The sequence below is a fragment of the Xiphophorus maculatus genome, chromosome 2 (genome assembly GCF_002775205.1).
Source record: "Xiphophorus maculatus strain JP 163 A chromosome 2, X_maculatus-5.0-male, whole genome shotgun sequence".
In the NCBI taxonomy this organism is placed as follows: domain Eukaryota; kingdom Metazoa; phylum Chordata; class Actinopteri; order Cyprinodontiformes; family Poeciliidae; genus Xiphophorus; species Xiphophorus maculatus.
This window is the reverse complement of record NC_036444.1, coordinates 25,859,328-25,887,210: the sequence shown is the minus strand read 5'-3', so window position 1 is coordinate 25,887,210 and position 27,883 is coordinate 25,859,328. Positions and strand designations below refer to the sequence as shown.

General features: G+C 39.1%; 1 protein-coding gene across 1 annotated transcript; it reads right to left on the bottom strand.

The window, feature by feature from the left end:
- Positions 1-492: 492 nt before the first annotated feature.
- Positions 493-27,807, bottom strand: LOC102236107 (GRAM domain-containing protein 4-like). Its single transcript, XM_023351384.1, has 19 exons — positions 27,585-27,807; positions 19,138-19,368; positions 18,942-19,047; positions 16,761-16,881; positions 16,619-16,686; positions 16,375-16,507; positions 16,233-16,258; positions 15,862-15,953; positions 14,049-14,140; positions 11,740-11,788; positions 11,530-11,601; positions 10,371-10,414; positions 10,164-10,273; positions 8,566-8,720; positions 5,830-5,977; positions 5,602-5,695; positions 5,316-5,406; positions 4,923-4,991; positions 493-4,448 (listed from the first exon to the last, which is right to left on the bottom strand). Exons 2-19 carry the CDS (start codon positions 19,321-19,323, stop codon positions 4,341-4,343), a joined length of 1,764 nt encoding a protein of 587 aa, XP_023207152.1. The 5' UTR covers positions 19,324-19,368; positions 27,585-27,807; the 3' UTR covers positions 493-4,340.
- Positions 27,808-27,883: the final 76 nt, after the last annotated feature.

Sequence of the window (27,883 nt, the reverse complement as noted above, 5' to 3'; positions counted from 1 at the left end):
AAACCTTTATGATCGACCTGAGTAACCCAGCAAACGTGTGCCTTGGATGAAAACTTGATTTAAATAACAGTGCATGTGTATCGGTAGTTTTGAAATAAACTTTAATATCCAGTTGGAATGCTGTGATGACACTTGGACCTGTAAAAGTTGTGGTATCCAAGAAATCCACTGCAGTAAGGCCAGCGGATGACTTTAATTTGATCAAAGCATTGTGATTATTTAGGGTGTGTAAAAAAAATTATTAAAATCCTCCAGTGTCATCCATGTAAATGAAATAATGCAAGGGTTTGTTTATGCCATGCATTCAGGGTCGATGTTTCCCCATTCAGCCATAAAAATATTTGCATATGCAAATGCTAACCTTTCACTCGTGGCAGTTCCTTTAACCTGCTGAAAGTACGGATTATTAAATTGGAAATCATTCCAGGTCAAATTGATTTATAATAATGGGAATATCTCCTTTGCACAACAAACACACAGCAGCACAGTGTGTGTGCAGAATTTCCATTTTTACTTAAATACAAAAACGTACACGTTTTTACCACAGAGATGGATCCATTACAAAATGTTACTCAGTTTCAATCATTACAACATATAAAACCCCAAACCACCAGACAAACACGTTTAACCACATTAAATATTATAAACTTATTATACACAATATTAAAAGTCTAGAGCACACAAAAAAAAGTGCGGTAAGTTTTAACACTAAACCAGGAAGTCTGAGAATAATGTCTCAACGAGGCAACGAGGCGTTCAAGTAAAAACTGGCATCTGAGAATTGTCTTTTTTTTTTTTTTTACCTGGAAAACCAGGGAAATTAAAACTAACAGAAAAAAAATCAAATTTTGCTCAAGAAAACCAGACATAAGGCATAGAAATGCACTGATTCATGTATGTCATGTGATCACATCTTCTCATCAGGAACTGGTAGCAAAAACACAGGAAACATTGTCGCTCTTATTCTTATTTTAAAACATAAACATTGAACCTTTTCGTCAGAACAAAATTTTTGCTTTAACTTCATATTCCTATTTTTTCATCAATGACTGAGTCCTTCCCTCGCCCCTCTGAAATGTCCCATCTTTTCATTTTCACAGATGAACCCACTGATAAACATGACACTATGCAACTGTAGGAGGCGCCGTTTCATTGGTGCACGTTTAAAAAGTTGTCCCTCACGTTTCTCAACACAAAGCAATACATAAAAACGTACTTTTAGCAGTCAGAATGAACAAAATTTATATTTCGTATTGCCAGTGATTTTAATAAAAAAAACCAAATAACCGTGTTTTTTAATTAGTGACTTCTGATTAGATCATTTAACCTAAACCTACACAACCCAGTACACTGAAAAGATTGTTTTATTTAAAGTTGTACTGCACATTTGTTGTGATCTAACCTATGTATTTAAAGTGAATTCCTGTGTATATGTAATCATTTAGAACAAAAGAACACGATCAAATGTTGGCTGTGACTTTCCCATCCTCACAGTCCCAGTCCTCAGTAAAGACATCCAGACATCCTAACACTTCTGAAATTCAGATTAAAGCTGAAACAGCTGAAAAAAAAATAACTACATGTTTCCTATTCCTATTTACAATACAACCCAAGGAGTATTATGGGTGACACGTAGAGTCTTGGTAAAGAAAAAATATAACCTCTTTCAGTTATGCTTCAGGAGATACGACAAATTAACTGTACACAGGAAGTTCTGAATTATTAAATGTCAACAGATTATACCATCTCATTATTAATTAAAGAGAAAAGCCAAAATGGAAAACTGTGGTTGAAAAACATTAGTACACTCTTTCTGCTTTTATTGGATTAAGTTGATGCTGCTACTTGACTTCGATTGATTTCCTTTATGTTATCTGAGTACAGTAGTCTTCTAAGATTGATCAGCTGCTCTCACACAGACATATGGTGTCATAAAGCTGCAGGGAAAAAGTCCTTGATGCTCTAGACTGAGTGTTGCCTTCCTGATCCAAACGTATCAGGTTGAAAGCTGTCCTCTTTAACATCAGACAACCTGCTTTCCTGAACAGTGGCCCAGTGTCCAGCTTCACAGTCCACAGGGTTTCTCAAAGTGTGGGGCATGCCTCCAAGGAGGGTCGACCATGCCCATAACAGGACGGTGTGACCGTTTTCACTAGTAATTTTTTATTATTTTTACATATTCAACAAATCAGTGTTTCCATTTTGATAACATTGACTAGTCCAGTCTGAAAAACAGGATTATGTTTGGGGCAAAAAATAAATAGGAGAACAGAAAGGAATTTTAAAAACATACAATAAACCCAGAGTTTCTTTTCCTTTTTGGTTGACTGAGATAAAGTCCATATTTTAAAGATTGCGGCCAGAGTCTACGCAAAGAGTTCAACACTTAAAGGCCTTTCTCTATGGATGTGGCTTTAACCGGTTCTGCCCCAGTGATTTACTTCACACTGGACTGTATTTGTTCATTGGTCTGTGATTTTCGTCACTGCTGAACCGTCACCAGCTGAATGGCTGCCACTGAAGATTGAAGGATTTCTCAAATATGCTTTAAAAAAAAAATCAAAGCAACACTCCAGGTATGATTTTGATGAGGGATCAATATTATAACATGGTGTAAAACTCAAAAAAAGTCAATTTTACATAATACTGCCCCTTCAAGGCTCTTCCACTTTATATGCACTTCTTAAACCTCATGGCGTTGATGTGGGGTTGATTGTGTTTGCGTCTTCCCGTAAGATAGAATCGTCTGCAGCTTGTAACTAATCCAGTATGAAGTGCAGTTTTTGTTGAGCCTAAATTCAGATCAAGACTAAAATTTATTCAAAATATGCCGTCGAAATGAACAGTGGTTGAGGTATTAGCCTTTACTTTTTTATAAGTTTGAAATATTTGATCTAGAATGCTTCTCCAAGCAACGAACTAACTACACTGATGTGACAGCTCAGCACAAGCAGACATGGCTGCAGCACAGGGAGACAGAAGATGAGTTATTATTGTTGAATATTGGTTATGTCTGCTTCCATCTCTGTAAACATCATTTTAGGAATACATTTTTCATCAGGTGTTTGTGCCAGCAGTCGTGAATGTTCTTCTGAGTGAATCTGTTAAGGGGCATGTGGAGCACAAATACTAAACACGTAAAATGTTATAGTGTCCTAAATATGGAATTTAAGCAGCACTTTGGGATTGCATTATGGCACACATTCATATTGTGATGGCAACTGTGATTTGATACAAGTGGGTTTTTTTCTCAGTAAAAATGTTCCTAATGTACAAACATGAAATTTCTCGGGGTTTGACTTGGTGTGTTTATTGGAAGTCCAAAAATAATTTCATCTTCAGATCCTAATCGAAAAGGTTCCAGTACATTTCTCAATTCATCTTTCATTCATTCACTCCTCATTCATCAGGAGTGAATGAATGAATGAAGTCGGTTTCCCCAGATAGAAAACTTTTTACCAGCTTAAAAAAAGAACCCAAACCCGACAGCGTTTTTTGATACCTACGATCAAATTGGAATCCGTCTTAATGTTGAGGGTGAATTAACTCTTTTTGGCAAAGTGCTTTGAGAAAATGCTTGTTGGGAAACTATTTAAACGAGGTGAAATGAATAGAATCTTGTATGAATTTCATCTCAGCAAAAAATATTAGAAATATATTTACTGAGAAAACTGCTGACATGTTCCTGTACCCATTTTAACCTTTTGATTATTGTGCAGCTCTGTAAAAGGACGACTGGAGCAGGTCCTGGTTCTGTGGATTTTAAAGCAGATGAAACATAGAAATCCTCCTGGTATCTGAACGAACAATAACTCCTAAAATGGACATGACCAGAAACATTGGCTAAAACATCATCGTGAACCTGTAAAGGTTTCAAACTGGGTGGCTAATACACCTACACACTATGATACCTCCAACTAAATCCATTCTCCTAAAAAGGGAGAAAAAAAATCCCTAATTTAAAGTATTTACATCACCCTGAATCTGAATATAAACAACAGACCAGAAGTCTAATCAAGAGGACAAAATGTGTTTTAAAAAACTAAAAAAAAAAATCACTTGAAGAAGGAAACTGTTCTAGTGCTTTAAGGATGCCGTCTTGAGGAGGACCCTGCACAGCTGAATTTGAAACCACCCGCAGCCTCATCAGCTCCAGGGTCACATTGCACTTGCAATATGCAGACAAAAGACAAGGTTCTGCTGATCCAGATTGCACAGACAGTGGATCGCCTCCAACAGCAGGGAACTTGCTGTACTGGAGTACTTTAAGTTACTTTGAAAAACATGCTGCGAAGGACAGCAACAAAGATTCTTAACAGTACGCTGAGGACGACCCCACACTACGTCTCTGGATTTTTGGCTCGAGCTTTTTCAACCATCTTTGAGTGCTGGGAGAAGATGGCATCAAACGCCTCGTCTCTGTGCATCATGGCGCCAAACACCAACGGCTGCAAAGAAACAAGCAAGACAAGAGCATCAGATTGCGTTTCAGGAACCTTTTCTCTTTTCTTACATTTTTTTTTTTTTTTTTTTTAAACTGGCGTAACTAAAAACAACGTATTTTAAACTAGATTTTCTTCAGCCGTATCTGTAATGAAAATCTTACATAGTGGATGTATTTTTAAAGCTTTTCTTAGCAATTATTTTATTATTCTAAAGAGAGTAAAACTATCAGATTGATACAGAGAGTTAGAGAAGCATCCAGACCTGCGTAAAGCAGTGCATCATTGTGAAGTGGAAGGTTGTTTTCAGAATTTTTCACAATAAGAGTTCATGTTTTGGCATTCATTTGCAATGTGCAATATGTAATCCCAGTATTTACCTAACTTGGACAACAGCCACCTTAGCAAAGACGCCTCGAGTTTTCTAAACTATATGATTGATCAAAAGTATCAGTTTGGACAGAACATTTGCACTCATACCTTTTGGGTGGTAGGCGTTGCTATGGAGATCCCCATCCCTGAACCAGGTAGCACTGACAAAACCTTATACTGTGTGGAAGACAGAAGTATAAAATAAAATGACAAGCTTACTCTTTTTCTGCGATTTACAAAATAGTCTGTCTAGTTTACCTGACAATAGATCGATAGATATGAAATTTATTATAAAATGTAATTGTAGATATGCTGTGACAACTTTTAAAGAATCTGTTCCATTTTTTATTTCTCAGTCGCATCTGAGCTGTGGGCCGTAAGTAATGGATTGTTTCACCAGCTTAAGACTGAACTGATTTCCTTTACTTGCAATAAAGAAACTTCACAGGCAACAAAAGCAGAAGAAGCAACGATTATCAGTCACCTTTAACAAACACCTACTTTTTGGATTTCAATGATGTCGGTCAGTTTGATGACTTTATTCCTCTTTGAAGAACCGGATCTAGAGCTGGAGCTCTCGAAACACAAGTGGCTGTAAATTCAGAGGACACCAAGAAAAACACTTTACAACAAAAACCTGACGGTTTCTGTCAAATTCTCAGGTGAAATGATCAGATTTGTTGTTGGTGTTTGATTACACAAAGGTTAAAAATCATATTTATGAATAACCATATGAAAGCAGTAAGAGATATGCGAGAGTGACTGAAATGAGGGGTGGGGGTCTTACTTCTCTGTAACATACAGGACTCCGTGACGGATGTAGTCTGTTGGTGTCTTCCTGTCTCTATTGATCAGGCAGCAGCGCCAGCCGTTCTCACACACTGACAAATGAAGCAGTAATTACAAATCTCCTGGAAGCGGATTAATAGTGTCTGCTCTACCAATAAATGTGGTGCTGAACAGCCAGAATTCAATAAAAAACGATGTTAATGACTGCAGCTGTTCCTCGTCTGACCTGACAGGGGGCGCTCACTCTCCGGAAGGCTGAAAACCTCGTGAAAAGCTCCTCTTTTTGTGCTGTGGTATCGGCCGCCATCTTCTTCTCTGCTGGCACCGAGAGGAGCAGCATTGCCAACGCTCCCTCGGCCCCCTGCTGGGGCAACCTGAACAGGAGGATGATTGGGGGAAATGAATTAGCAGATGTTCTTCGTACTGTTTCAGCAAGGTGTCGTTTCTGTGATCACTGCCGTCATTGTTTGCCTCTTCCAACTTTCTGACCACACTAGTGAATTAGAACTCACTAGACACGTTTCTGACGTAAGGGTGAGAAAAACATTGCTCTGGAGTATTTTGTTATGTCAGAAAAAGAAGCCTACAGTTTGGAGTGGTGAAAACTTTATCCAGTTACCAGTTATCAATTTAAACATGTTGATTCAAACAATGGTTAGCAACTTTTCTGCTAATGTCTAGCAGGCCATTAGCAGAGGTCTGTAGCACTTGACTGCATGATAGAGGCAGTTTCACCATTTAATTCGAGTGTGTAGGACAAAAAAAAAACATCTAGAAGTTGCAGGACTTTGGTCCTCAAGGAAACCAGTTTGAAACCACCAATTTAAAGAGTAACTAAACCCCAAATAAACTATATTTTTTTGCAGTTAAAGAGTCTTTAATGGTGATATTTGTTTTCCTGCAAATTGTGACATTTTCTGTATATTTGTATAGTTTGGCAAATTAACGTCAGCCTTGTTGGTTAAGAGTGAAATTATCTGGTTGGTTCCAACCCGACTGCTGTGTCAGGAGGTGGGAGGGGCTAAGAGCAGCACTCGGTTCTCTCTCAGAGCAAAGCACAGGTGTACAATAACTGGTGCTGTCACATGTTGTCTCCAATATCACAGGAAAAAAAGTTGCTAGGTTTGTTGCTAGTTGCCTGTTTGGGGAAAAAAAGTCACTGGAAGGGTTGAGCGTTACTCCTCAGGGCTGACTAAATCTACTAAGCAAGGAGACAGTCAATAGTAGAATTGTCTACTAGTCAATTCCGTTGAATTTTTTCACATTTTTGTCAGATAACAACCACAAACTTTATTATTTTATTTCATTCACAAGGTAGTGCAGGACTCTGAAGTGGAATGAAGAAAACCAGGTTTTAATTTCCATTCCTTTACAAAAACAAAAGACTTAGGAGAATTTCAACCCCTCTCGCTTTAATGCCTCTAAATAAAACCAAGTGCAGTGTAGGTCCTAAAACAATATCCCTACAAGTCCTGTACAATATAACTTATTAGTGATACACTCAAGAACAATAAGATGATCTGTTTGCAAGTTACCACAAGCTACATATGATCTGGTCATAAAAGACCAAAGTGGAACTGTTTGCACTATGTGTACATTGTGTGTGAAGGAAAACAAACCTCACATCACTATGAAAACACAAACACTACAATCAAACATGGTGATGGCAGCATCATACTGTGGGGTTGCTTTTTTTTTTTTTTTTAGCTAGCTGGGTAAAGTGTAATGGAGGAGGTAAATCCACCCTACGACGTTAGAGGCTGTAAATAACTTCAGAATGGAGTGGAGGTTTGACTTGCTGCAGCAACAAGACCCTAAACATTCAGCCAGAGACACTATGGGACGGTTTAGCTCAAAGAATGATCAATCAATCAATCAATCAATCAATCAAATTTTATTTGTGTAGCACATTTCAGCAGCAAGGCATTTCAAAGTGCTTTCCATCATATCAAACACAGAAACACAAAGCAACATAGAATCAACAATCAAACCATGACATTAAGTCAGGTTCCATCATTAAATGTGTAATTGATTACGTTTCAAATACAATCCCAAACAGGTGGGTTTTTAGTCTAGATTTAAAGGAAGTCAGTGTTTCAGCTGTTTTACAGTTTGCTGGAAGTTTGTTCCAAATTTCAAGACATGATGCATGTCTTAAAGTCCAGATAAAATCTAAATGATTTGCAGATTGATGTTCTCAAATGTTCTGCATTCACTCGCAATATGACTGAGCCTAAGTTATAAAGTAAAGGTCAAACACCCTGCGGTGAACTGGAGAACCACCCAGGGTGGACCGAAAACTGATGGACATAAAAAAAATTCCCTGCCAAGTTTTCTGGAATTTAGCAATTCAAAATAATTTTGGTTATTTTAACCAAGCTAAAATAAGAGAAGTTTGCTCTGATTTTACTTCAGAAAACAAGAAAGAAAAAAGTGTCGTTTTATTTGGTGTACGCAAGTACCTGGTTTCAACTGTAAATGTTTGCCACACTTTAGAATTTTTAAATATATATTTTTTGATCGTTTGTGGTTGTGCTGTGACAAAATGTGAAAAAGTTCAAAATGTTTTAGTAGGTCTACAAGGACAATCTGGCGCATACTTGTGAATCTGCCCTGCAGCCCACAAGAACACACACAGTCAATGAGGACATCAGATGTATAGCATCTGCTGCTGATGGATCTACATGTGTACCTATAGCAACCACCGACCTCTACAGTATGACTGTACAACACGGAGACAGCAGATCCTACCTGTTCACACTCAGACAGCTGAGAGGAAAGAATAAAGACAAACTGAGAGGTGACAGCAGCTGCGCAGGTTTCTCATGCAGCAGAGAGGAAACAGGAAGTTCACAACGGACGGTTTCCTCCTCCTGTGATGTGGTTTCCACCTGAGCTCTACCAGGCTGGATGCAGCCCACGAGGTGTGTGTGTGTGAGTGTGTTTTAGAGTTGGGACTGACCCGTCTGCTCAGGGTGGTGTTGTTGCGCTCCTTCAGTTGCAGGTCAGTGGGTAAGTTGGTCCAGATGATGTAGGGGGTATCAAAGCGCTGCCGTAGCTTGGGACAACTTTTAAAGATGAAGTCGATGATGAAGAACTTGATACCTAAATAAACACCTGAGGGGCAAAAAAAAGAAAAGAAAAAAAAAATCATTCAACTGGTCAACAGCCAACAGATTGCCTGGGGTTTTTCAACCGTTTTAGGGTTATTTTGATGAGCTGAATTTAAAAAAATCACATTGGTTTTGCTCAATCAGGGCAACTTTCTGAACTATGGAGCAACATGAGCATCAAAATGCAGGACTTGTTCTCACATCAGGATCGGTTTCCTGAGAATCTGGATCAGTGAATAATAAGCAGGAGGAGAGATTCCATCAGGACAGAAAAGAGACGGAGAATTTTACACAACGAAGACGTAATGTTCAATTTACATGTACTTACCATTAGTAGTGTTTATTATTCAATTTACAGAAATCCAAGTTTGTAACATCTAATTAATAACATTCTTTTAGAAAACCATTTTTTTCTCCTACAACCGTTTTTGGATGAGAAATATTCATGTGAATGAACTGATAATGTCACAAAAATGCCACCAATTTAGCGACCTGACCTGATTGAGAGAAATGGATGTCATTTTTGGATTCAACTGTGCAAAAATAATCCTAATTCAGTTGGGGGAAAAAAAAAAGACAACTTCCAAAAAATATTTTTTGTAACCCAGTGTAACCAGCAGTATGAACAACTTCTCCAGCAGGGAGAACATGAAATAATAAACAGTATGAAAACAATAGGCCTTCGCAGCGCTTTGCTGCTCGGGCCTAATAAATCAGATTGTTTGAAAAATTTGGTCATATGGCCCAGATCCTGGAGGAAAGCAAGTTTCATTTCTGTGTTTGAATCTATTTAAGGCACAGGGAGGTGTTCAAAGAGTGTGCTGTAATGCTGGAAATGCAAACTGGAAACGAAGGATGTGTACAAACTTGAATCACCATATTCACTTCTGAAACATGGTGATGCAGAAGACAACTTGAGCTGCCCTCCAGGAAAAAATAGATCATTCTGACTGAGTTTCTTTGCCCTGTGTTACCAGGTGAACACACAGAAAAAATACAAATTCAGGAATTTCAGTTTAATGACCAGCTGCCTCCTTTTATTGTAATGGACCTGTAACACTGTTAGAAATGTTCCAACTCTTTCCCTCATCATCAATTATAAGGCCACACAGAGGAATCAGCTCCTGGCCACACATTTGAGTGTGAAAGCGGCATTAAACAGTGTGTAGCTTTCACACTCAAAGTTTGTGGTGCAGAGAAATTCTGAAACTGGCAGAGCTCAAAAAATTCTGATGTATTTTAAGGCACCATTCAGGTAACATAAAGTAAGCTTTACAAAAAAAAGCAATACAATTTGTAGCAAAAATGTTTAAAAAGAAAATTTGTGTAGATTAACCAAAGTGAAAAAGCTCGTTTGAATAGATGAGTTTTGAGTTTGATATGTTTCCGAGTCTTTCTGAAAGGCTCTGTGGAGTGCTGGTCCTAGTTTGTGTTTCTAATAACGTACCTATGAAGAAGCCCAGCAGCTGGTAAGGCAACAGGCACGAGGAGATAAAGGCCACCCACAGCCCCATGTAGAGCTTCTGAGTCAGCTCTGGCTGGACCCACATGAACAGACTAAACACACAAACACACACATTCAGTATAGTACAGAGCTCTATTCAATGACTTTTACTTCAGCTTTATTTGAAACAACCTTTGCAAACAAACTCACTTTTTTATCTTCTCAAGGATGTTGGCCATCCTTCCAAAAAGATTCTGTGTGGATGTGAGAAAAACAACAACAGTCAAAATGGACTGGAAAATTGGCTTTTTTTTAAAGGTTTTTTGCTCTAGTGGCCTTTATTTGAAAGTGCTCAGACAGACAGCAGGTAATGAGAGAGAGAAGACATGCGGCAAAGTTCACCAAGCCGGGAATTGAACCTGCGTCAGCCACGTCAAAGACTAAGGCCTCCTTATGTGGGTAGTGCTTAACCCTTGCGCCACCACAGCACCCTGAAAATTGGCTCTCGACTGTAATCAGATAATTTTCGAACATGTGTGACATTTAAGTTTATTTGCAAGCAAGTGTGCTGGAATAGAAACCTTGAGGACAGTATATGTACTACATCACCCAAAACCTCACTGAACTTTACAGTATGACCCTCATTTCTCAATTGATAACCCTGATCAGAAATCCACCAAAACGGCTCGTCTGGTTCCAAGAGTCTCAAGGTAAAGAAGCACCATGTTTGAAGCCTCTGTGTCCGATGTGCTAGACGGTGAAGGGAACCTCACTGACCGACTCTGTACTGGACCGGAGTTCAAACGAAAAAGGTGAGGCAGGGCGTAGGGGTAAAACCAGCGGACGATTTGTGCACCTGCAGGAATTCAGGACTTTTTTTCATTGAAACTCAGGGGGGACTTCTTCTCTTGCTTGGAAACAGTCAGGGTTGGTCTCCAAAAACTACACCATGACACACTCAGAAGTAACATACAGGTTCTTTGGGAAGGATTCACCGAATTCTGGAAAACACTACTGAGACAGCCGATGACTTGGGTTTGGAAAGAGTGGTGTCGCCCAGGTCATGAAAACTTCCCAGCCGTTTGGAAGACGCAGGTGCAGCTGTCAGAAGAACTGGACCAACAACAGGGCACACTACCAAGGTGTGATGTATCCTCTGCTCTTTATTTAATAAAGTAAAACCACGATGCAACATAAATATTCTGAATGCTGTTCTTACATCTTGTTATATCATGGACCCTAAACAGAATTGGTTGCCATCAACACATCAAAGCTTCACAATGATTGGATAGACGTAGAGATGAGTGAAATATTTTATCAAGAGGTTTCAGTTCTGACCTACACAATCTCTTAGTGCATCGTCACTCACCTGAGCTTTCTGAGCAACATCGAGAACCAACTGGAACTTCTCAGATACAGTCAAGTCTTCTTTTGGAGGTTCCTTGAAAACATTAGAGCCATGAGCCAGGAACCAGCCTCAACAATTTTAATTCAATCAACAACTTCTGTAGGCGCAAAGAAAAAAAAAAAACAACTTTTATAATAAGTGTGCCTGATAGAGCAAAGAGAGATGCCTCACCAATGGCTCAGACACTTCAGGCACGATGCTCCACTGGATCCTCCAGCCTCTGAGAGCAAGTTGTCATGGGAACATAGAGTTAAACAAGAAACCACCTCAAACTTATTCCAGTTTAATAGTGCTGACATCATGAGAGGCTAAAAGATTAACGAGTTAGTTCTCACATCATTGGATGTAAAGGTAATTAATTATTTCAAACATTGGCCATGTGTTATTTGTTTATGCTTTAAATGTTAATGTTGTGGTGTTTAACAGATGCATTTATGGGGGCCATAAGTTTCCATCATAGGAGAATGTAAAATGTATATTTCTTTTATATTTCAGATAGCCAAGAAGATGTGTTTGACAAAAGAGCAAAGAATTGAAATTATACTGATGGCTGGATTGGGAAGCAGTCTCATGGTTGGTAAATATTGGTAAGTACTGATAAAATAGCAGGTTTAACATGGGATTTTGATATTGGCCTTTAACAATAGTTCAATTTTTAAGACAAAATGAACAAAATTTACACACAAATCTGAAATGATATTGAATGTAATGGTACATATGGCGGTCAGCTAAATGACCACCATAGCAGGCATAATCCATTTAGCATGTTTGGCCTCATCAATATGCAGAACAAATGCTGATCATCAGAAAATGCAAAATCCTGGCAAGAGCATTTGCAAATGTGTTTCATCAAACCAGAAACAGATTGAGGGTGCTGATTTTGCATCTATATTTAGCATGTTTCAAAGGCATGAGCAAACTGGCACGCAAAAATGACTGTGGGGAAAAGGAGGCATAGATACAATGAGAGAACATTAAAAGAAATATAAAATACAAATATTTCAATAATAGCTGAGAAGTATCCCCTTGCAATATCAACTTTGAGCTGCACGATTACCTAATAATTCCAGCGCACCATCACCATGGTAATTGGAGCATGTCTATATAGGCCATAGATGGTGGTATAGATTGTGTTCATCTGGTGCGTGTTGTGCTAATTGTGAGGGGAAAAAAGATGTCTGTGTGAAACAGATTAATAGCTGGACTACTGACAATCTTCATGTACTTAAACCAAAACCAAAAACACCATGGTTTAACGTAAATATTGTGCCATTTTAAACTGAACATTAACAACCACCAAACAACAGTCACAGAGCCTAAAGGATACTGAAGGTAAAACACATTTTTAAAGGGTTGGTTGAGTAAAAAACAACAGTTTAGAGCTTTGTTTTGTTGTGTGTTGTTACTATTACGATGATTATTATTAATAACACTAATCATTTGTTTCATTTACAAAGCCCTTTACATCTCCCATTGAAATCTCAAAGGGCTCACCATCATCACACGCTGATGATGGTGAGCTGCTGGAGCTTCAGCTGCCCTAGGCAGGCTAACAGAAGAGAGGCTGCAAGGTGGGACACAGAAGACCAGGGCGGCCGGACCAGGAATCGAATCAGTGATTCACCGATTGCAAGGCGAACTTCTACCACCGTCATCCCAATATACAATACCTATACTATAGGTATAATATTTAATATAGAATAATTATAATACCTCCATGACTTTCAATCAGTAGCCATGGACCACTTTTCCTTGGACACATCTAACCAACAGGTTGGAGTGAAGAAAAACCTTTGCTCACATTGCCATTTTACCTTTAATTTAATTGTTTTTAATTTAATTTTACATTTTCCTAATTCAACTTTTCTTTTAATTTTCTGTTTTTGAATGTTTTTTCTTCATTTACTTTTTGCTCACATTGCAATTAACCTTAATTTATTTTTTTTATGGAAAAAATAAGATCTTTAATAAATACTTAAGAGTTAGGAAATGTGCTTGTGTAGTTTCTTATGGAAATACTCTTTTTTTAATTCCTTGTGGTTAAAAACATAGTAAAGTAGTAACCAGTAGAGCAGGAGTGGGCAATCCTGGTCCTCGAGAGCTGGTGTCCTGCAACTCTTAGATGTCTCCCTGGTCCAACACACTTGAATCCAACAGCTGAATCACCTCCTAAGTGCAGTCAGGTTCTCCAGAGTCCTGCTAACGACCTCATTATTTGACTCAGGTGTGTTGAAGTAGAGATACATCTAAAAGTTGCAGGAGACCGGCCCTCGAGGCCTGGAGTTGCCCACCCCTGCACTAAAGGGTCAGTACTAAAACTTTTTTTTTTTTAAACCAGGATTTTTAATTGATCTTTAGGAACTGCTGTAGTAAAGTTTCTGTTCTGAATAAGAGCATGACTTGTAGTTTAACACAAAGTTGTTTCTGTGTCCGGGTCTGTCTTTAAATATGAGAGTGGTTGAATGTGTGGGGGAGCTCACCTGGAAATGAAATAATTCAGGGAAAGGCGGAGAATTGCGAGGAACAGGAACATGGGGATGGCCCAGCCATGCCACGCTGCATACATGTACACCTGCCAATACACACAGCCAGTGTTTCTGTGAGGCACCGTGTTAAAAGCTTCTCCAGAACAGAACTGCCATTATACGACTGACTGGCTTTAACTCTATTGTGTTGTACTGTAATTTGGGTATTTAAATGAAATGACAGAAGACTTATACAACTGACTTATAAAGCTCAAACACGCTTTACAATGAAATCATCCATTTCCATTCACGCAAACATTCACACACTGATGATGACAAGTTACTGGATCGGAACCACAGCAGGGCAGTCTGAGAGAAGAGAGGCTGCTATGCAGCATCATCGACCCTCTGACCAACATCAGCAGAAAAGGTGGATGAAGTGTCTAGCCCAAGGACACAACAACAGAGACGCACGAGGCGGGGGCTCAAACTAGCGACCCACCGATTACAAGACGGATTTCTACCTCCGTCGCCACCACATACGCCTTATACACATATATGCTGCTGTATGTGGATGGATCTGACTGTACGGTCGGATGGGATTCAGTTAAATTTCGATCAAATTCTATTCCATATAAAAAAATAGGAAGTGAACCTGTTTGTCAGCATCCCTGGAAATAGTGCTGGTGTCTATTTCCAGATACGTTCCGGGCGAGAGGAGGGGGTCACCCTGGACAGGTTGCCAGTTGCCAGGGCAACACAAAGACATACAGGACAAACAACCATTCACACACACACACACACACTCACCCCTAGGGAGAATTTAGATAGACCAATTAACCTAACAGTCATGTTTTTGGACTGTGGGAGGAAGCCGGAGTACCCGGAGAGTACCCACGCATGCACAGGGAGAACATGCAAACTCCATGCAGAAAGACCCCGGGCCGGGAATCGAACCCAGGACCTTCTTGCTGCAAGGCAACAGTGCTACCAACTGCGCCACTGTGCAGTCCCCAAAATAGACCCAACAGTTTTAATTGACTAAAACACCTTTCACCAAATTGCTATGTTACCTGCAAGGTTGGTGGACAGCTTTAAATGGGAAGTTGTTCTTTCTACAGATCCACCCACCTGAGCTATGAATCTCTGCAGCTATATAAGAGCTAATATGGAGTTCTTGGCAGTTTTTCATCAACAGATACAAGGTTACAAATTTTCATACAGTATCAGTAGGGCTGGGCAATACATGAATAATAATTTATATCACCATATATAAGTGATTAATAGAATTTTCAGTAATTTCACTGAACTTAAATTCAGAACTGCACAGCATTCTGGAGGATGTAACCAGGGGAACGACTTAAGCTGTTCAGCCTCTCAATGCCAGCTAAGTAAGGTTGGCATCAACTAACTCACACACTCTTTGGTTACCTAGCAACAACCTATTGAGTAACTTGGACAGGAGCAATTTTGGGTTTCAGCACCATGTCTCATAAAAGTAAAAAAACAGCGGCATGGAGTGAATGGAGGAGAACAACAGCTCGAGAGGAAACTGCGAATAAAAAGCAGGAAAGGTCACGAGTAGCTGGCAGAATTACACGTTAAAAACAAAAAACCTAATCAATAATCATCAATATCCACTGATAAGAAACCTTTATAGCATGATATATTTTTCAACTACTGTATACCGCCCAGCCCTGAGTGTCAGGTTTGCATTAGACCATCATGTATTATATATTTTAATATATTTCATGTCTGTACACTATTATTTAATAGATGTGTGTGGTGCTTAGTGGAACACGGGGACATTGTCTGTGTGTGAACTTACAATGAAGGCAATGGCAGACGTGTACACAGAGTACCAACTGGATAAGGCAGACAGGTTCCTCATGAAGTTTGTCACAGGTCTGAACCCTCTTTCTAAAAACAAGGTCAGGCAGAAAAGCATATCAGACTCATCAGTTTTGCTGTTAATTTTTGTGAAAAGAAAATGTTGTATAGCAAAGCATCTGGGGGGCGTGTAACCAAAAGTACTCAAAAGGTTCTGTATGTGGGGTTCCACAGGGATCCATCAAGGGACTTCTAAAGTTTATTATTTTTATCTTTCAGCAAGCATATTATTTTTTTCTCCTATACAAAAATAATACGCTACCATACTCCTAATTATCTGCAGAAAAGGTCAAAGACAAAAATACTCACTGAGGCGTCTCATGTTTTCAGTCAGCCTGGGGGTCAATTACAACAGATCAGATCAATTTTTGATTTAAAATAAATACAACTGTCATTAGAACCTTTTCACTCTAAATGCTCCTCTCAGAGACATGTCTAGCATTTTCCTTACCTCCGTCCACTTAGTGGCTCCTCCGTCTCCACAGTTGTCTCTTCCGGCTGGAAGCGGAAGTCTTCAATGTAAACTCCGAAACGATTGTAAAGCCATTTCAGGAAGTTGCTCCATAGAGTCTGCTTATGTTTTTCTAAGAAAATACGAGGTCTGACTAAGTGATTCCAAAAACTGATAGGGAAATTGATTTTTTCCAGACTTAAAACAATATGAAAAAGACAAAACAAAGAGTGGGAGTTCTAACCTGTACTGCTGCTTAGAGAAGGCTGAGGGGATGGAGGTTTTCTTGACTGAGATGGAGAATCCTCACCTCTGAGGAGAGAGATAAAATGTCAGTCAATAAATAAAAGGAAAATTGGACTGGAAAGTCTTTTAAAACAACTCACCCTAATTTTATGGCCTCATTGACCTTCTGTTCCAGCTCAATACGTTTGCATCGCTCTTTCTCCAGTTCTTGTTTCAGTGAATCTATGTGGGACTCATCCTTCAGTTTCTTCAGCTCCTCCTCTAAAAGAGTGACGAGTCATAATGAAGACAAGAAAAACCTACTCCTAGAAAACTCTTTTTTTTCCCCTCCAAATGTCTCATAACTAATGAGAAAAATCAGTTGTTAATAACATGCAAATGAAAGGTGAGGTATCATACGTTTTATGTAGAACATTAAGGGAGTAAACCTGATTTCTCTCCCAGTTAGGATTTATTAACAAGTTTCATGTGATGTGAGGAAGAGATGGACCGAGAAGCTAGCCAATTACAAAACGAGTAAACTCAAGTTATAGTAAACTAAGTACACCGCATGAGCCAACACCTTGTAGACTTAGGAGCAATAACTCTTAGTATCCTATTTCTGTATGTATTCTTGCAAAGTGTGGAGAATTTTATTCATTTATTTATTTATTTTTTACAAAACTGGAGTTCTTTAAAGGTTTTTCAACATTGATTTCTACATCTCTGCGGTCCATCTGCTTCCTTTTAATCAGGTTAAAGTTTAAACTTCAAAAGGTAGCAAACTGAGTCTTTCTCTTTTGGCCATTTTGTTGTGAATTTACTGCTGCGTTGGAGTTGAACACAATTGAGACTGATCTACTTTGTCAGAAACTCCAGAAGACACAGGTGGAGGACTCAGCAATCACCTGGATGTATGACTACCTGACTAACAGACCACAATCTGAGACTGAAAGACTGTGTGCAGACTGTTCTTCCTGAAGAAGCTTATATCCTTTAAGGTTTCCATTATGATGCTGCATAACTTCTATAAGTCTGTTGTGGAGAGCGTCATTTCTTCTACCATTTTCTGTTGGCTTAGCCGCATCAGATCCAGGGCTAAATGGCTAAACTACCTGATAAAGAAGGTTGGTTCTGTTCTATGGACTACTGCTGCATTTCCTGATAAAAGTGACAGGTTTCCAGGAGTAGCAGGAAGATTGCTGACCCCATTTATCAATGAATCCAAGAGGCTGCTGGGATTCTCATGCTTTCGTCAGTGCCTTGTTCTATCAATTATTTTTAAAATAAAGTGTCTTATCAAATTCTACACATTATGAACATTGTGTAAGCTCTGAAATTCCTGAAAAGCGACAAAACAAATCTACACGTTGCCAATAAAGTTTCTTCAATGTAGAAACATTACATCAACGTGGGCTGAGAAAACTCTGAAACTGAATGTATTGAGTCTTGTAACTAAGTGCTGCACAGGAGACCGAAGGTTAAGTTTTAGGGCTAGGCATGCACTGCTAATTGTGAGGTTTAGGATAAAGGCCAGGGATAGAAATTAATATAACATGAATGGAATCAATTCAAAGTCCTTGTGAAGATAGAAAGAGGTAATGTGTGTCTGCGCCTGTGCATGCCAATGTGAAACACAATGAGGACTGCAGTGTTATAAATAGCTGTTGGAGCATTACATAAAGAAGGCAAATATTGACAGATTACCCAGCATGCAGTTGTATTGTGGGATGAGTTTTCTGTGATGTGATCTGATCATTGAGTCAGCAGCATTGGTACAAAACAATTCCTGGACAGCTTGAGGAAAGTCTGACTTATTTTTTTTGTCTTTGTGCATTACGACCTGACAGTAAAATACTGCAATTAATTGATGACTAATTACAAATTAAAAGAGTCCCTTTGGGGGTACTGGTGGAAACAGAGGGGCTTTAACAGTGTTTATGTGACAGACCAACAAAGAACTGAATAATTGTGATGTGGTAGGAAAATTATACAGTTTTCAAAAATGTTCACAAATACAAATCTAAAAGATGTGCCATGCTTTGTACATCTGCTACAACATATTGCAGAGCATATTGCCTTCAAAGGGCCAAATCTGTCATTTCATACCTATCTGTAGTCACTGGATTTTACTTAGGGGTGCCAGAGCACAGGAGTACAGGAGTGCTTTATACAAATGAATGCCATACTTTGACATTTCTTTGTATTATTTACCCTCCATTTTACAATTCTGAACTACTTTGCATTATTGTGTCATAAAAATCCCAATAAAATACTCTGTTGTTTAAAACTCAGAATATGAATACTTTTGTATGGCTCAGTAAAGTGTATAATATACTCACTTAAGAAGTGTTTTTCTAACAAAGCGATTTCTAGAAGGCCCTTCACTTCGTTCAAATCTGTCTTTGGCTCTTCTTGAACACCTGCCAGAAATGACCCAGGACCAGCCTTTGGCAAACAAACACAAAATAAGCAACATGACATGAGACAGTTTTATCTTTGGATCAAAGGCAAAAGTTTTGTCATGTGTTCCTGCACCTGGGCTTCCATCTGCTGTTCTAACTCGGGTTCTCTCAGCTCTTCTTGCTCTTTGGGCAAGCAGCGTGTTTTCACCGCGACGTCGTCACTGCATTCTGTGTCCGATGTGTTGGGCGACTCGGTCGGGTCAAGGAACTCCTCCCGTTTTTGGCCCCGAAACCGGATTTTGTCGAGACGCCTCAGCATGTTGGCCGCTGCAGATTCTGGTCTCTATCGGAACATGACGAATGCCTGAGTAGCCAAAGCGAGGAGGATGGGTAAACAAGACAGCTTAAGAAGGAGGAAGATTTTGTCTTCGACTTGGTTTCTCTAAGATTGATATGCATTTTAAGTGACACTGAGATGTTTCAGATCAAAGACATTTTACCAAATTGAAACGCCCAAAATAACTGTTCCACTCTCAGCAGCAACAATTGCAATCAAACAGTATGATCCATGAATCTTTTAGCTCACTGTTCTTTACAAAATGCTCTGCTATCCAGCATGTTTAATCATATCACAGCATCTCAACTGGACTTAAATCTGGTCTTTGACTAGGCTATTCCAACATATTTTTTTTCTTTGAGCCATTCAGAGGCAACCTGAGCCGTGCTTTGGAACAGTGTTCAGCTGCATAACCCAAGTGAGCCTCACTTCAAGGTCACAAACTAATGAACTGGCATTCTTCTGCCACAGCGCAGAATTAATGGTGTCATCCAGTGAATGCTGCAAAGCAGCACCAGAACATCACACTATGTTTTATTGCTGTGTTGGCTACACGCCAGATGTTAAGGAATGAACATCTTTCAAAAAGTCCTACTTTTGTTTTGTTGATCCACAGAATAGTTTTACCAAAACTAAACGTATTGTGGGGTTTGGGTAGTTAATCTGAACACCCTGTTCAAATCAACAAGGCTTCTGAGACCATGGAAAACAATCCTGTGTAGAAAAATGAATCAAAGAACAAATCAATGGGGACATGAGTTGTTTTTTAACAGCGGTGGTAATCTTTGAGTGAAACAATCAGAAAACAATAAGTGACGAGCAATTCAGACAATATTCTGTTAAATCACAGAATGGCTTGTTGGGACAAGCAAGCAATGACTTGTTACTCTTACCATGTCACAATTTGTCACATTTATTTGTGTAACTTTAAAAAAGGCTAGTTTAACTGGACCGTACATGCTCCTAACATGAATCAGGAGCAGCAATATATGTTTGCAGTGGTGCAATTATATATTTTACAAGACACACTTGTAAAAGTTATATATCGTACCTGCAACTCTAAACTCAAATTGGTTTATGCTTTTGGTAAATAAACTTAAAATGATATTCATAGGTGTTATGCACAGTGTCTACTGCTGAAATCCCGATTTCTCCGACTACATTAAGTGGAATGATGTCATCTTAGGTGTGATCTCACACCTAGCACTGAGTGGTAAATTCTGAAGTAACTGGAATGTAGCATAAGTTGAGCCTGAACTTTTATTTTTGTAGCCGCTGACACGAAAGAAAACACTGGGGAAAAAAAACAAACTCAGAAAGAAATTGCGGTAACACTTTATTTGACGGATTGTGAGTAAGACTGTCATAACACCTGTCATCAACATGAGTAAGTCTTCATGAATATTTATGTCTCTTGTCATAAAGTGTCATTCGGGAAATCATGACACTTTTAATACAAAGTTGACATTATTCAAAATGTCTTTGTTATGACAACTAGACATTAACCAAGAAATCATGATCCGACATAAATTTGTTATAAAAGTATTACTGATTAAACTTTAGCTTTAATAACATTAAGCGACATAATTTTTAAAGTTTCATCAGTAATACTTTTATTAAAAAATTAAGTCAGATCATGATTTCTTGGTTAATGTCAAGTTGTCATAACAAAGACATTTTGAATGTCAACTTTGTATTAAAAGTGTCATGATTTACCAAATGACACTTTATGACAAGAGACATAAATATTCATGAAGACTTACTCATGTTCATGACGTTGTCATGACAGAATTATTCACAACCCGTCAAATAAAGTGTTACCAAAATTGCTTTTGTTTCTAACCGTTTCCCTGACCCTCGTACGAGGCTCTTTTTACATCCAACTACTTAGGAAATCTATTTATTCAAGGAAAGTCAGATCTCCACACAATGACCTATACGAATAAGGACTTAAACTGTGCTTTTGTTTGATAAGGGAGGAGAAAAGGTTTAATCAGCTCCTCTCCTCTCTGGGCTCAGACTGAGTTGAGTGTATTGAGAGGAAAACTGTGAAATAACTTCCTCACAGTCTGAAGAGGCAGACTGTGATGCCTCATCAGACTGTAATGCCTCATCAGACTGTAATGCCTCATCAGACTGTAATGCCTCATCAGACTGTGATGCCTCATCAGACTGTTACCTTACAGTCTGATAAGGAACTCAGACTGTAAGGAACGAAGGCGTGGTGAGCCTTAAAACTCACTGAGCTGTCTAACAGGTCTTGCTGACTTAATAATTCATTCTTGAACAAGACTGAACAGAAGCCACATTCAGACATGCATACGTGGAGCGTGACCCACAGTGCCAGTGTCATGCATCGGTCCTTCCGTCCTGCTGTTTTTGAAATGACCAGGTGCAACAGCAGTACCAAACCTAGTAGCATTCCCCCCAGTCAACCAGCTGCACTAGATAACTCTGCGCCTGCCCAGGGCGCTTAGTGGCTGCTGCCTGTGTTTTGTGGTGCTGCCTTGGCACCAGTCTCCACTTCCTCAACTTAAGCAACAACACACATCGGTGGGGTTGTTGAGGATTTCGACCTCTGTTGCTGGATTTTGTAAACTGACCACTACAAGGCTTCGGTCAGAAAGCACGCTGGTCATCAGGTGTTTACGTAGGTTTACTGAAGAATTATGTCAACGGAGCAAATAAATTGAAGCAGTTTCTGAAAATAAAGAAATAATAAATAAAGGTTCAAAATTACTATTGCAAAAAAAAATGTAAGTATAACAATTCACAAGCAAGTAAAAAACATCAGCATTAATTCCACCTGAGATAAGGGCTGTTTAAATTTAAATGATGCAGAACTCGGAATCAATCTAGCTCTAACTGGTCAAAGCTGGATAGTTTTAATAAAAATCAACCACATTAAGAATAAAACAGACATTAACAAACTATAGAAATATACCAGCAGCTAAGCCACTCTGTCAGTAGTGATAATTAGCATCCATAGATTCATGTCACATGACTAAAACCAACACTCACATCATCAATGGCTGCGGCACCGATCACAAGAGTAAACAGATGTAAAAACATGCAACCCACATTAATAAAATAATATCGACCACAAAACACTGTATTTATAAAAGATTTTAAAAAATGTCCTACATAGAAAGCCCTAAGAAAACTAATGTAGAATATTTATTTATTTACCAATAATCTATTAGTATGATTTGTTATTTAAATTGCCATTTATATTTTTGAGTCTCAGGAGATGATTGAGGGATGATACGGAGCCCTCTAGGGGACATGGGGAATTTTTTTTCTTTTGCGTTCCCTCGCAAAACTTTTGCTTTCCCTCGCAATACTCTTACTGGTCAGTTATGCAGCATAATTGAATACTGTAAGCCTTTCTTACGGTGGCCGCCGTACTTTCTGTTTTAATATAAGGTTATGTGAGGTTTTTCCATGGATGTTAGAATCTTTTTGTGAAATATCTGAAGTTTTATATCTTTCTTTAGGATAGAAAGGCACCACAAACCTACGATATAAACAGAAACCTTCCGTAAGTAGGAAAGAAATAAAAATACATCCTAATTTGGACTATTTCTGAGTTATTATTGTGGGTAATAAATCATCTGACAGTTTTAATTGTGTCTCTGTTGTGTTCTAGTCTCAATGGTTTAAAGAGCTGCTTTCAGTGCCGCTCCATCTTAGCCTTAACAGACATAAACATACAGTAAATAAATTGATTTTCAATCAGTGTTTTGCACCAAACAGTTAATAATAATAAACAAGTTTTCACTGAGGCTCTGTAAAAGCCATATAAATGAAATAAGTAATTATTGATATGACAGGAGCAGCGGCTTTGACACTTGGGTGTGTCGACGTGGGAGTGACGTCACCAGGTATGAATGGGAAGGTTACTGGCTTTGTGTGTATTAGGAAGCGGTGAGCGGGGCGGTCAGTCCTTGTAAAGTTTGGAGCATCATGATCAAAAAGGAATAAATCGATAATTGTGACAAAACAAAGAAAAGGTTTGGAGTTGATTGACACAGACAGATGAGATTCCCCGAGTTAACCCAGTGCGGCCCTTTACCATCATTAGTTTGTCGTGTTTTTAATAATAAAAACTTGTTAATAGTAAAAACTGTTAACTATTAACGACCACAAAAAAGACCACAAAAAAAAGACGCGGGATAAGTAGCTCACCGCGGCTGCGCAGTGTCCGTCTCTAGGCCACCATGCCAACAGCGTCCGGGGTCCTATTTAGCTCCCGCCACGACATTTTAGCTGACCGTAATATTTCCTGTGTTATGTTTTGATCATTATTGTTGAGATCTGTGTGACAGGTGTGTTTATCAGACATGTATAGAAATACGGAGCAAATTACGCCCGATATCGGTTCAATACGACACACAACATTTAACAGTCAAACACGAGACGAGCCCTTGGTTTATGGAACAACCCTAACAAAACAACAGTCACCTGTCATTTTAGGCTAGTTTAAGATAACCTGAATATTTACATCCCTCCTGTTGATACGCTGACATTACTTATCAATTGTCTTTCAGCCACTTTGAAAAGCTTTTCTTCATCCCTCCAACATCTTCAACCCTCCCCCTCTTCCTTATTCTGTTTTGAGCCCTGGAGTTTGTTTTTTTTGCCGCCCATATTTAGCTCTATGTTGTAGTGCAGTGGTTCTCAAATGGGGGTACGCGTACCCCTGGGGGTACGTGGAGGTACTGCAGGGGGTACGTGAAGCTTTTCAAAATATCTTTAAAAAATCAGTAGGCTCCTCATAATAAGTCTTGGGAAAAATTATTTTGTAAAAAGTTCGATAAAATATAAATGTGTGTTCATGCACTGAATTTTATATTCAGTATTTAGTTTCAATATCCTTTAAAATAAAACGGTTTGACTGGTTTTATACCTTCCTGGTGGTCACCGTCTTCTGTTTTTCTTTTTTGTTTAACCATGTAATGTTTGCAATATGGATGTATTTGTCAGGTTCACTGATATAAGTTGTTTGGCTTTAATAAACCAGACAGTGATTTTACAGCACTGTACCTCTTTTTAATTCCAAAAATGTTTTGCCCGTGTCAGGGGGTACTTGACTAAAAATATATTCTTAAGGGGGTACATCACTGAAAAAAGTTTGAGAACCACTGTTGTAGTGCATTACTACCATTCAAATTTAGAAAGAAAAAAAAAAAAAACGCCCCTCAGCGCCGTTCTCAAGCTACCTGTATGTGTGAGGGGCGGCGGGGGCGACGAGAGGGGAACAGGGGATTCCTCCATTACTGATCATTTCATGCATGCTCTTACAGCTGTTAAATACAGAAAATGCCGACTTGGAAAAAATTTCCCCACATCATTTTGGCGCCCTCTCTAGTGCAGCACCCCTATACCTTGCATTCAGTGCATACCCACTGTCTCTATGCAACAGGGCTTTTGATTCTTGACAGGCATACGGCAGGCCGTATGCATGCATGACTGTCATCCCAACACTAGAGCTCTCCAGCTGTATGTGCTGTCCCACCTGCTGTTTTTACGTTTCACCTTTGAACAGTCAAATATAAATCAAACATCCTAATTACACTAGCAGATGATTACACAAGTTCTGGCTGCATGTCAGGTAGTGATGTTTCCTTCTACAGAACCATGATGGCAAGAAAACAAGCTGCTGCTAAGGTTAAGGACATCACTGAGAACCACAGGCGACTGTAGACAGAAGAGCATGCAGTGACTGAGGAGTCTCAGCACAGACTCTAGAATACTGACCAGCGGGGCCGAGCCCGTGGCACCTTATGGCAGCTGTCACCCGAAGTGCCACGATAGCTGCCGGTGCCACGATTTGAGCCTGCTGTCTCTCATACTAACACACAGATTTCTATTCCTGGTGCACTGACAGTATTCTAACACACCGTAATCCAAACTGGTCCAGTTGAGGACCAGGTCTGCAAAGTTCTGCAGAAACATTACTGCCAGACACCAGAGATTTCTAAACCTTTGGAGAGTGGTAGAGAGAAGACACAGATGATCTGTGATCTGCGCCATCACTGCCAAACATTGCTCAGCCTCTTAACTTTAGATCCCTTAGAAAACCGATTGAACAATATTCTCTTATGTGAAACCTTCAAAGTGTGCCACAGTCTCTTGTCATTTAAATTTCGTTGAAGTTTGTTTCATTGACAATATGACACTGTGGTATGAGAAAACCGCAACAACTGAAACTCTGTCACTTGACCTAGAACGTCTCATCAACTAAAGGTGCTGAACATCGCATCTTCTTCACTTTCACAGCTTTAGCTGAAGTCGCTTTGAGAGACTTCAAAACACTGCTTTAGCAAAACTGATGGAAATACTCATGTTTACTTCCAAAGCATAATGGGATTTCAGCCTTTAGACGTGTATTTGTGAAACAAGTAAAAGTTCTTGTTGAAAACTCGGTAGTGTCCACCTGTCTTGGTTTCAGTGGTGTGAAAGTAAAGTGGAACAGAATGAATGGTATTGGAAGGCCAGTGTTAATCATTTTATATCACATTTTTAGTGCTTTCTATTAATGTGGCCTGACCTGGATAAGCAGCAGAAAAGTCAATGGATTAACCCATTTAGATGGCGATTATGATTTATTGCAACACGGTATAGAGTACTTCTGTGCTTGCAGTGTCTGAATGTGGTATTATTACATTATAGTGTTGAGACTTTAGAAGAACCTTAATGTTAAGGTTTGACCATAAGCTAAAAGGAAAGTATCTCTTTTCCAACAGTCTCGTTGCCACGTGCATCAGAGACACCTCCATCCAGAGTCACTGTTCACAAAGCTAGCTAAAATAACATAAACAAAATGATTAATAACAATTAGAGAGCGTCATCACGACCTGAATGAAGCAGAACAATCCTAAATACCAAAGCCACCTTAGCCATAGAACGTCTCCCAGTCCTGGCCTGGGAGACGTTCCTTTACTCAGACTTAATCACTACCACAAAAACAAGTCTATTTTTACTTTGGCTATTCATTTATTGTTATAACACTTCAGCTGTATCACAGCAGGATGAAAGGAATTCATGGTTGTCAACAGGAGGAAAGATTCAATTAGAATTCGGTGAAAACTTTTCTTCAATATTTACTTACTAAGTGTAAAATTTAAGGTTTAACGTTTTGATTAAAGGCCTTACATATATTTATGTTGAAAAGGCAGCTCTGGTTATTAAAGCATTGTAAAAGCTTCCTCTCATTTTCAATAATTTGAGTGGCAGCATTCTGGCTAATGGAAGAAAAAACGGTCTGCTTCCAAGATTTTAGTCCTAACTTACCTAAAGGGCTGGGTTACAGGTTTTCTATTCAGCTATTATCACAATGGATTCTTCTGCTTAAAATCTCAAATATTTAGACTGATCAAAAGTAAACTGGACATTTCTCCCTTGAATCTATGAAACCTCTATTATATGTGTGAAATCACAAAAGCGGGATATTTCCAAAGCTTTTCATCATTTGTCAAGCTCTGGTATTTGATAAATATAAAAATGATTCCAACCCAGACTGGATCATCCTACAGTAATTACACGTAATAATTGTAAAGACAGAAAAAAAAGAGTTATTGTTAAAGTCTTTTCTTGTTCTCATGAACAATGATACATCTCGCTTGCTGGTGTGAATTTAGTGTTATACCTTAATAACTAATGCTAAACTAGGAATGTCTTAAAAACCATAGACAATCTTTGGATTCGTGTGCTCTAGTTCAATATTTTTGCTCTGACTCCGGGTCAGTTCACCCCTTTGGCATTTTGCACCCTTAATACACTTAGTTTCGTATCAATAAACAAAGCATTTCTACCCATATGCATAAATAATTGCACATGAGTTTTTCCCTCTATCCTAAGTATTATAAACAACGGGGAGTCAAAGAAAATGCTCAAATATTATTTAACTGTAGCTCCTGAAATCTTTGCATTTCCATGAATATAGTTTTGCTCCCTTATCGACCCAGCTAACTGAGAAAAATGACAAAGGAAACGTTTTTTAATATAAAAACGAACACATTTGCAAGCCTTTTTTTTTGTTTACTGATTTTCTTTACGTCACCTGAAGGCCACCCCCTATTTAACTTAGTGAAAGCCAATCAGCTGCAGGGGATCTAAGCCCCGAAGGAGCTGAAGGAGCCCAGCCAGACCACAGGGTTCGGGACACACCCGAACAGGTTACCGAGTCAAACAGAAATGTTGGCGCAGAAAGGTATGAAAAAAAGAGATATTTTTCTTACCAGAAAGTCGAAGATGAAATAAACTTTCCCACCCTCCTGGGCTTTCCAAGTCCACTAAAAACAAGGTCAGAGCCGCTTCTCAGGCTCTCCGAACCAGAACAACTAGTGTGAGAACCGCTCCGAACCTGAATGCCTCCTTTGCCCCGAAAACGAATCCAATTGTTGGCGTTTGTTCATACAGCAGCGAGGAGCTCCTCCACCTGACACAATAATCACTGATATGGGCGGGACGAGAGGCAATTGTTTGGCCAGGAAGTGACGCAGTCGTGCGCTCCTTAAAGCAAACGTGCTGCCTTGGG

Bases quoted from the DNA above. Each gene is read 5' to 3' on its own strand.
- LOC102236107 (XM_023351384.1), bottom strand. From the start codon at position 19,323: ATGCTGAGGCGTCTCGACAAAATCCGGTTTCGGGGCCAAAAACGGGAG. The intron at 16,882-18,941 runs GTGAGTATATTA...TCACTCTTTTAG, and splicing joins GTTAGAAAAACACTTCTTAA to AGGAGGAGCTGAAGAAACTG. The intron at 16,687-16,760 runs GTGAGTTGTTTT...CTCTCTCCTCAG, and splicing joins AATGAGGCCATAAAATTAGG to AGGTGAGGATTCTCCATCTC.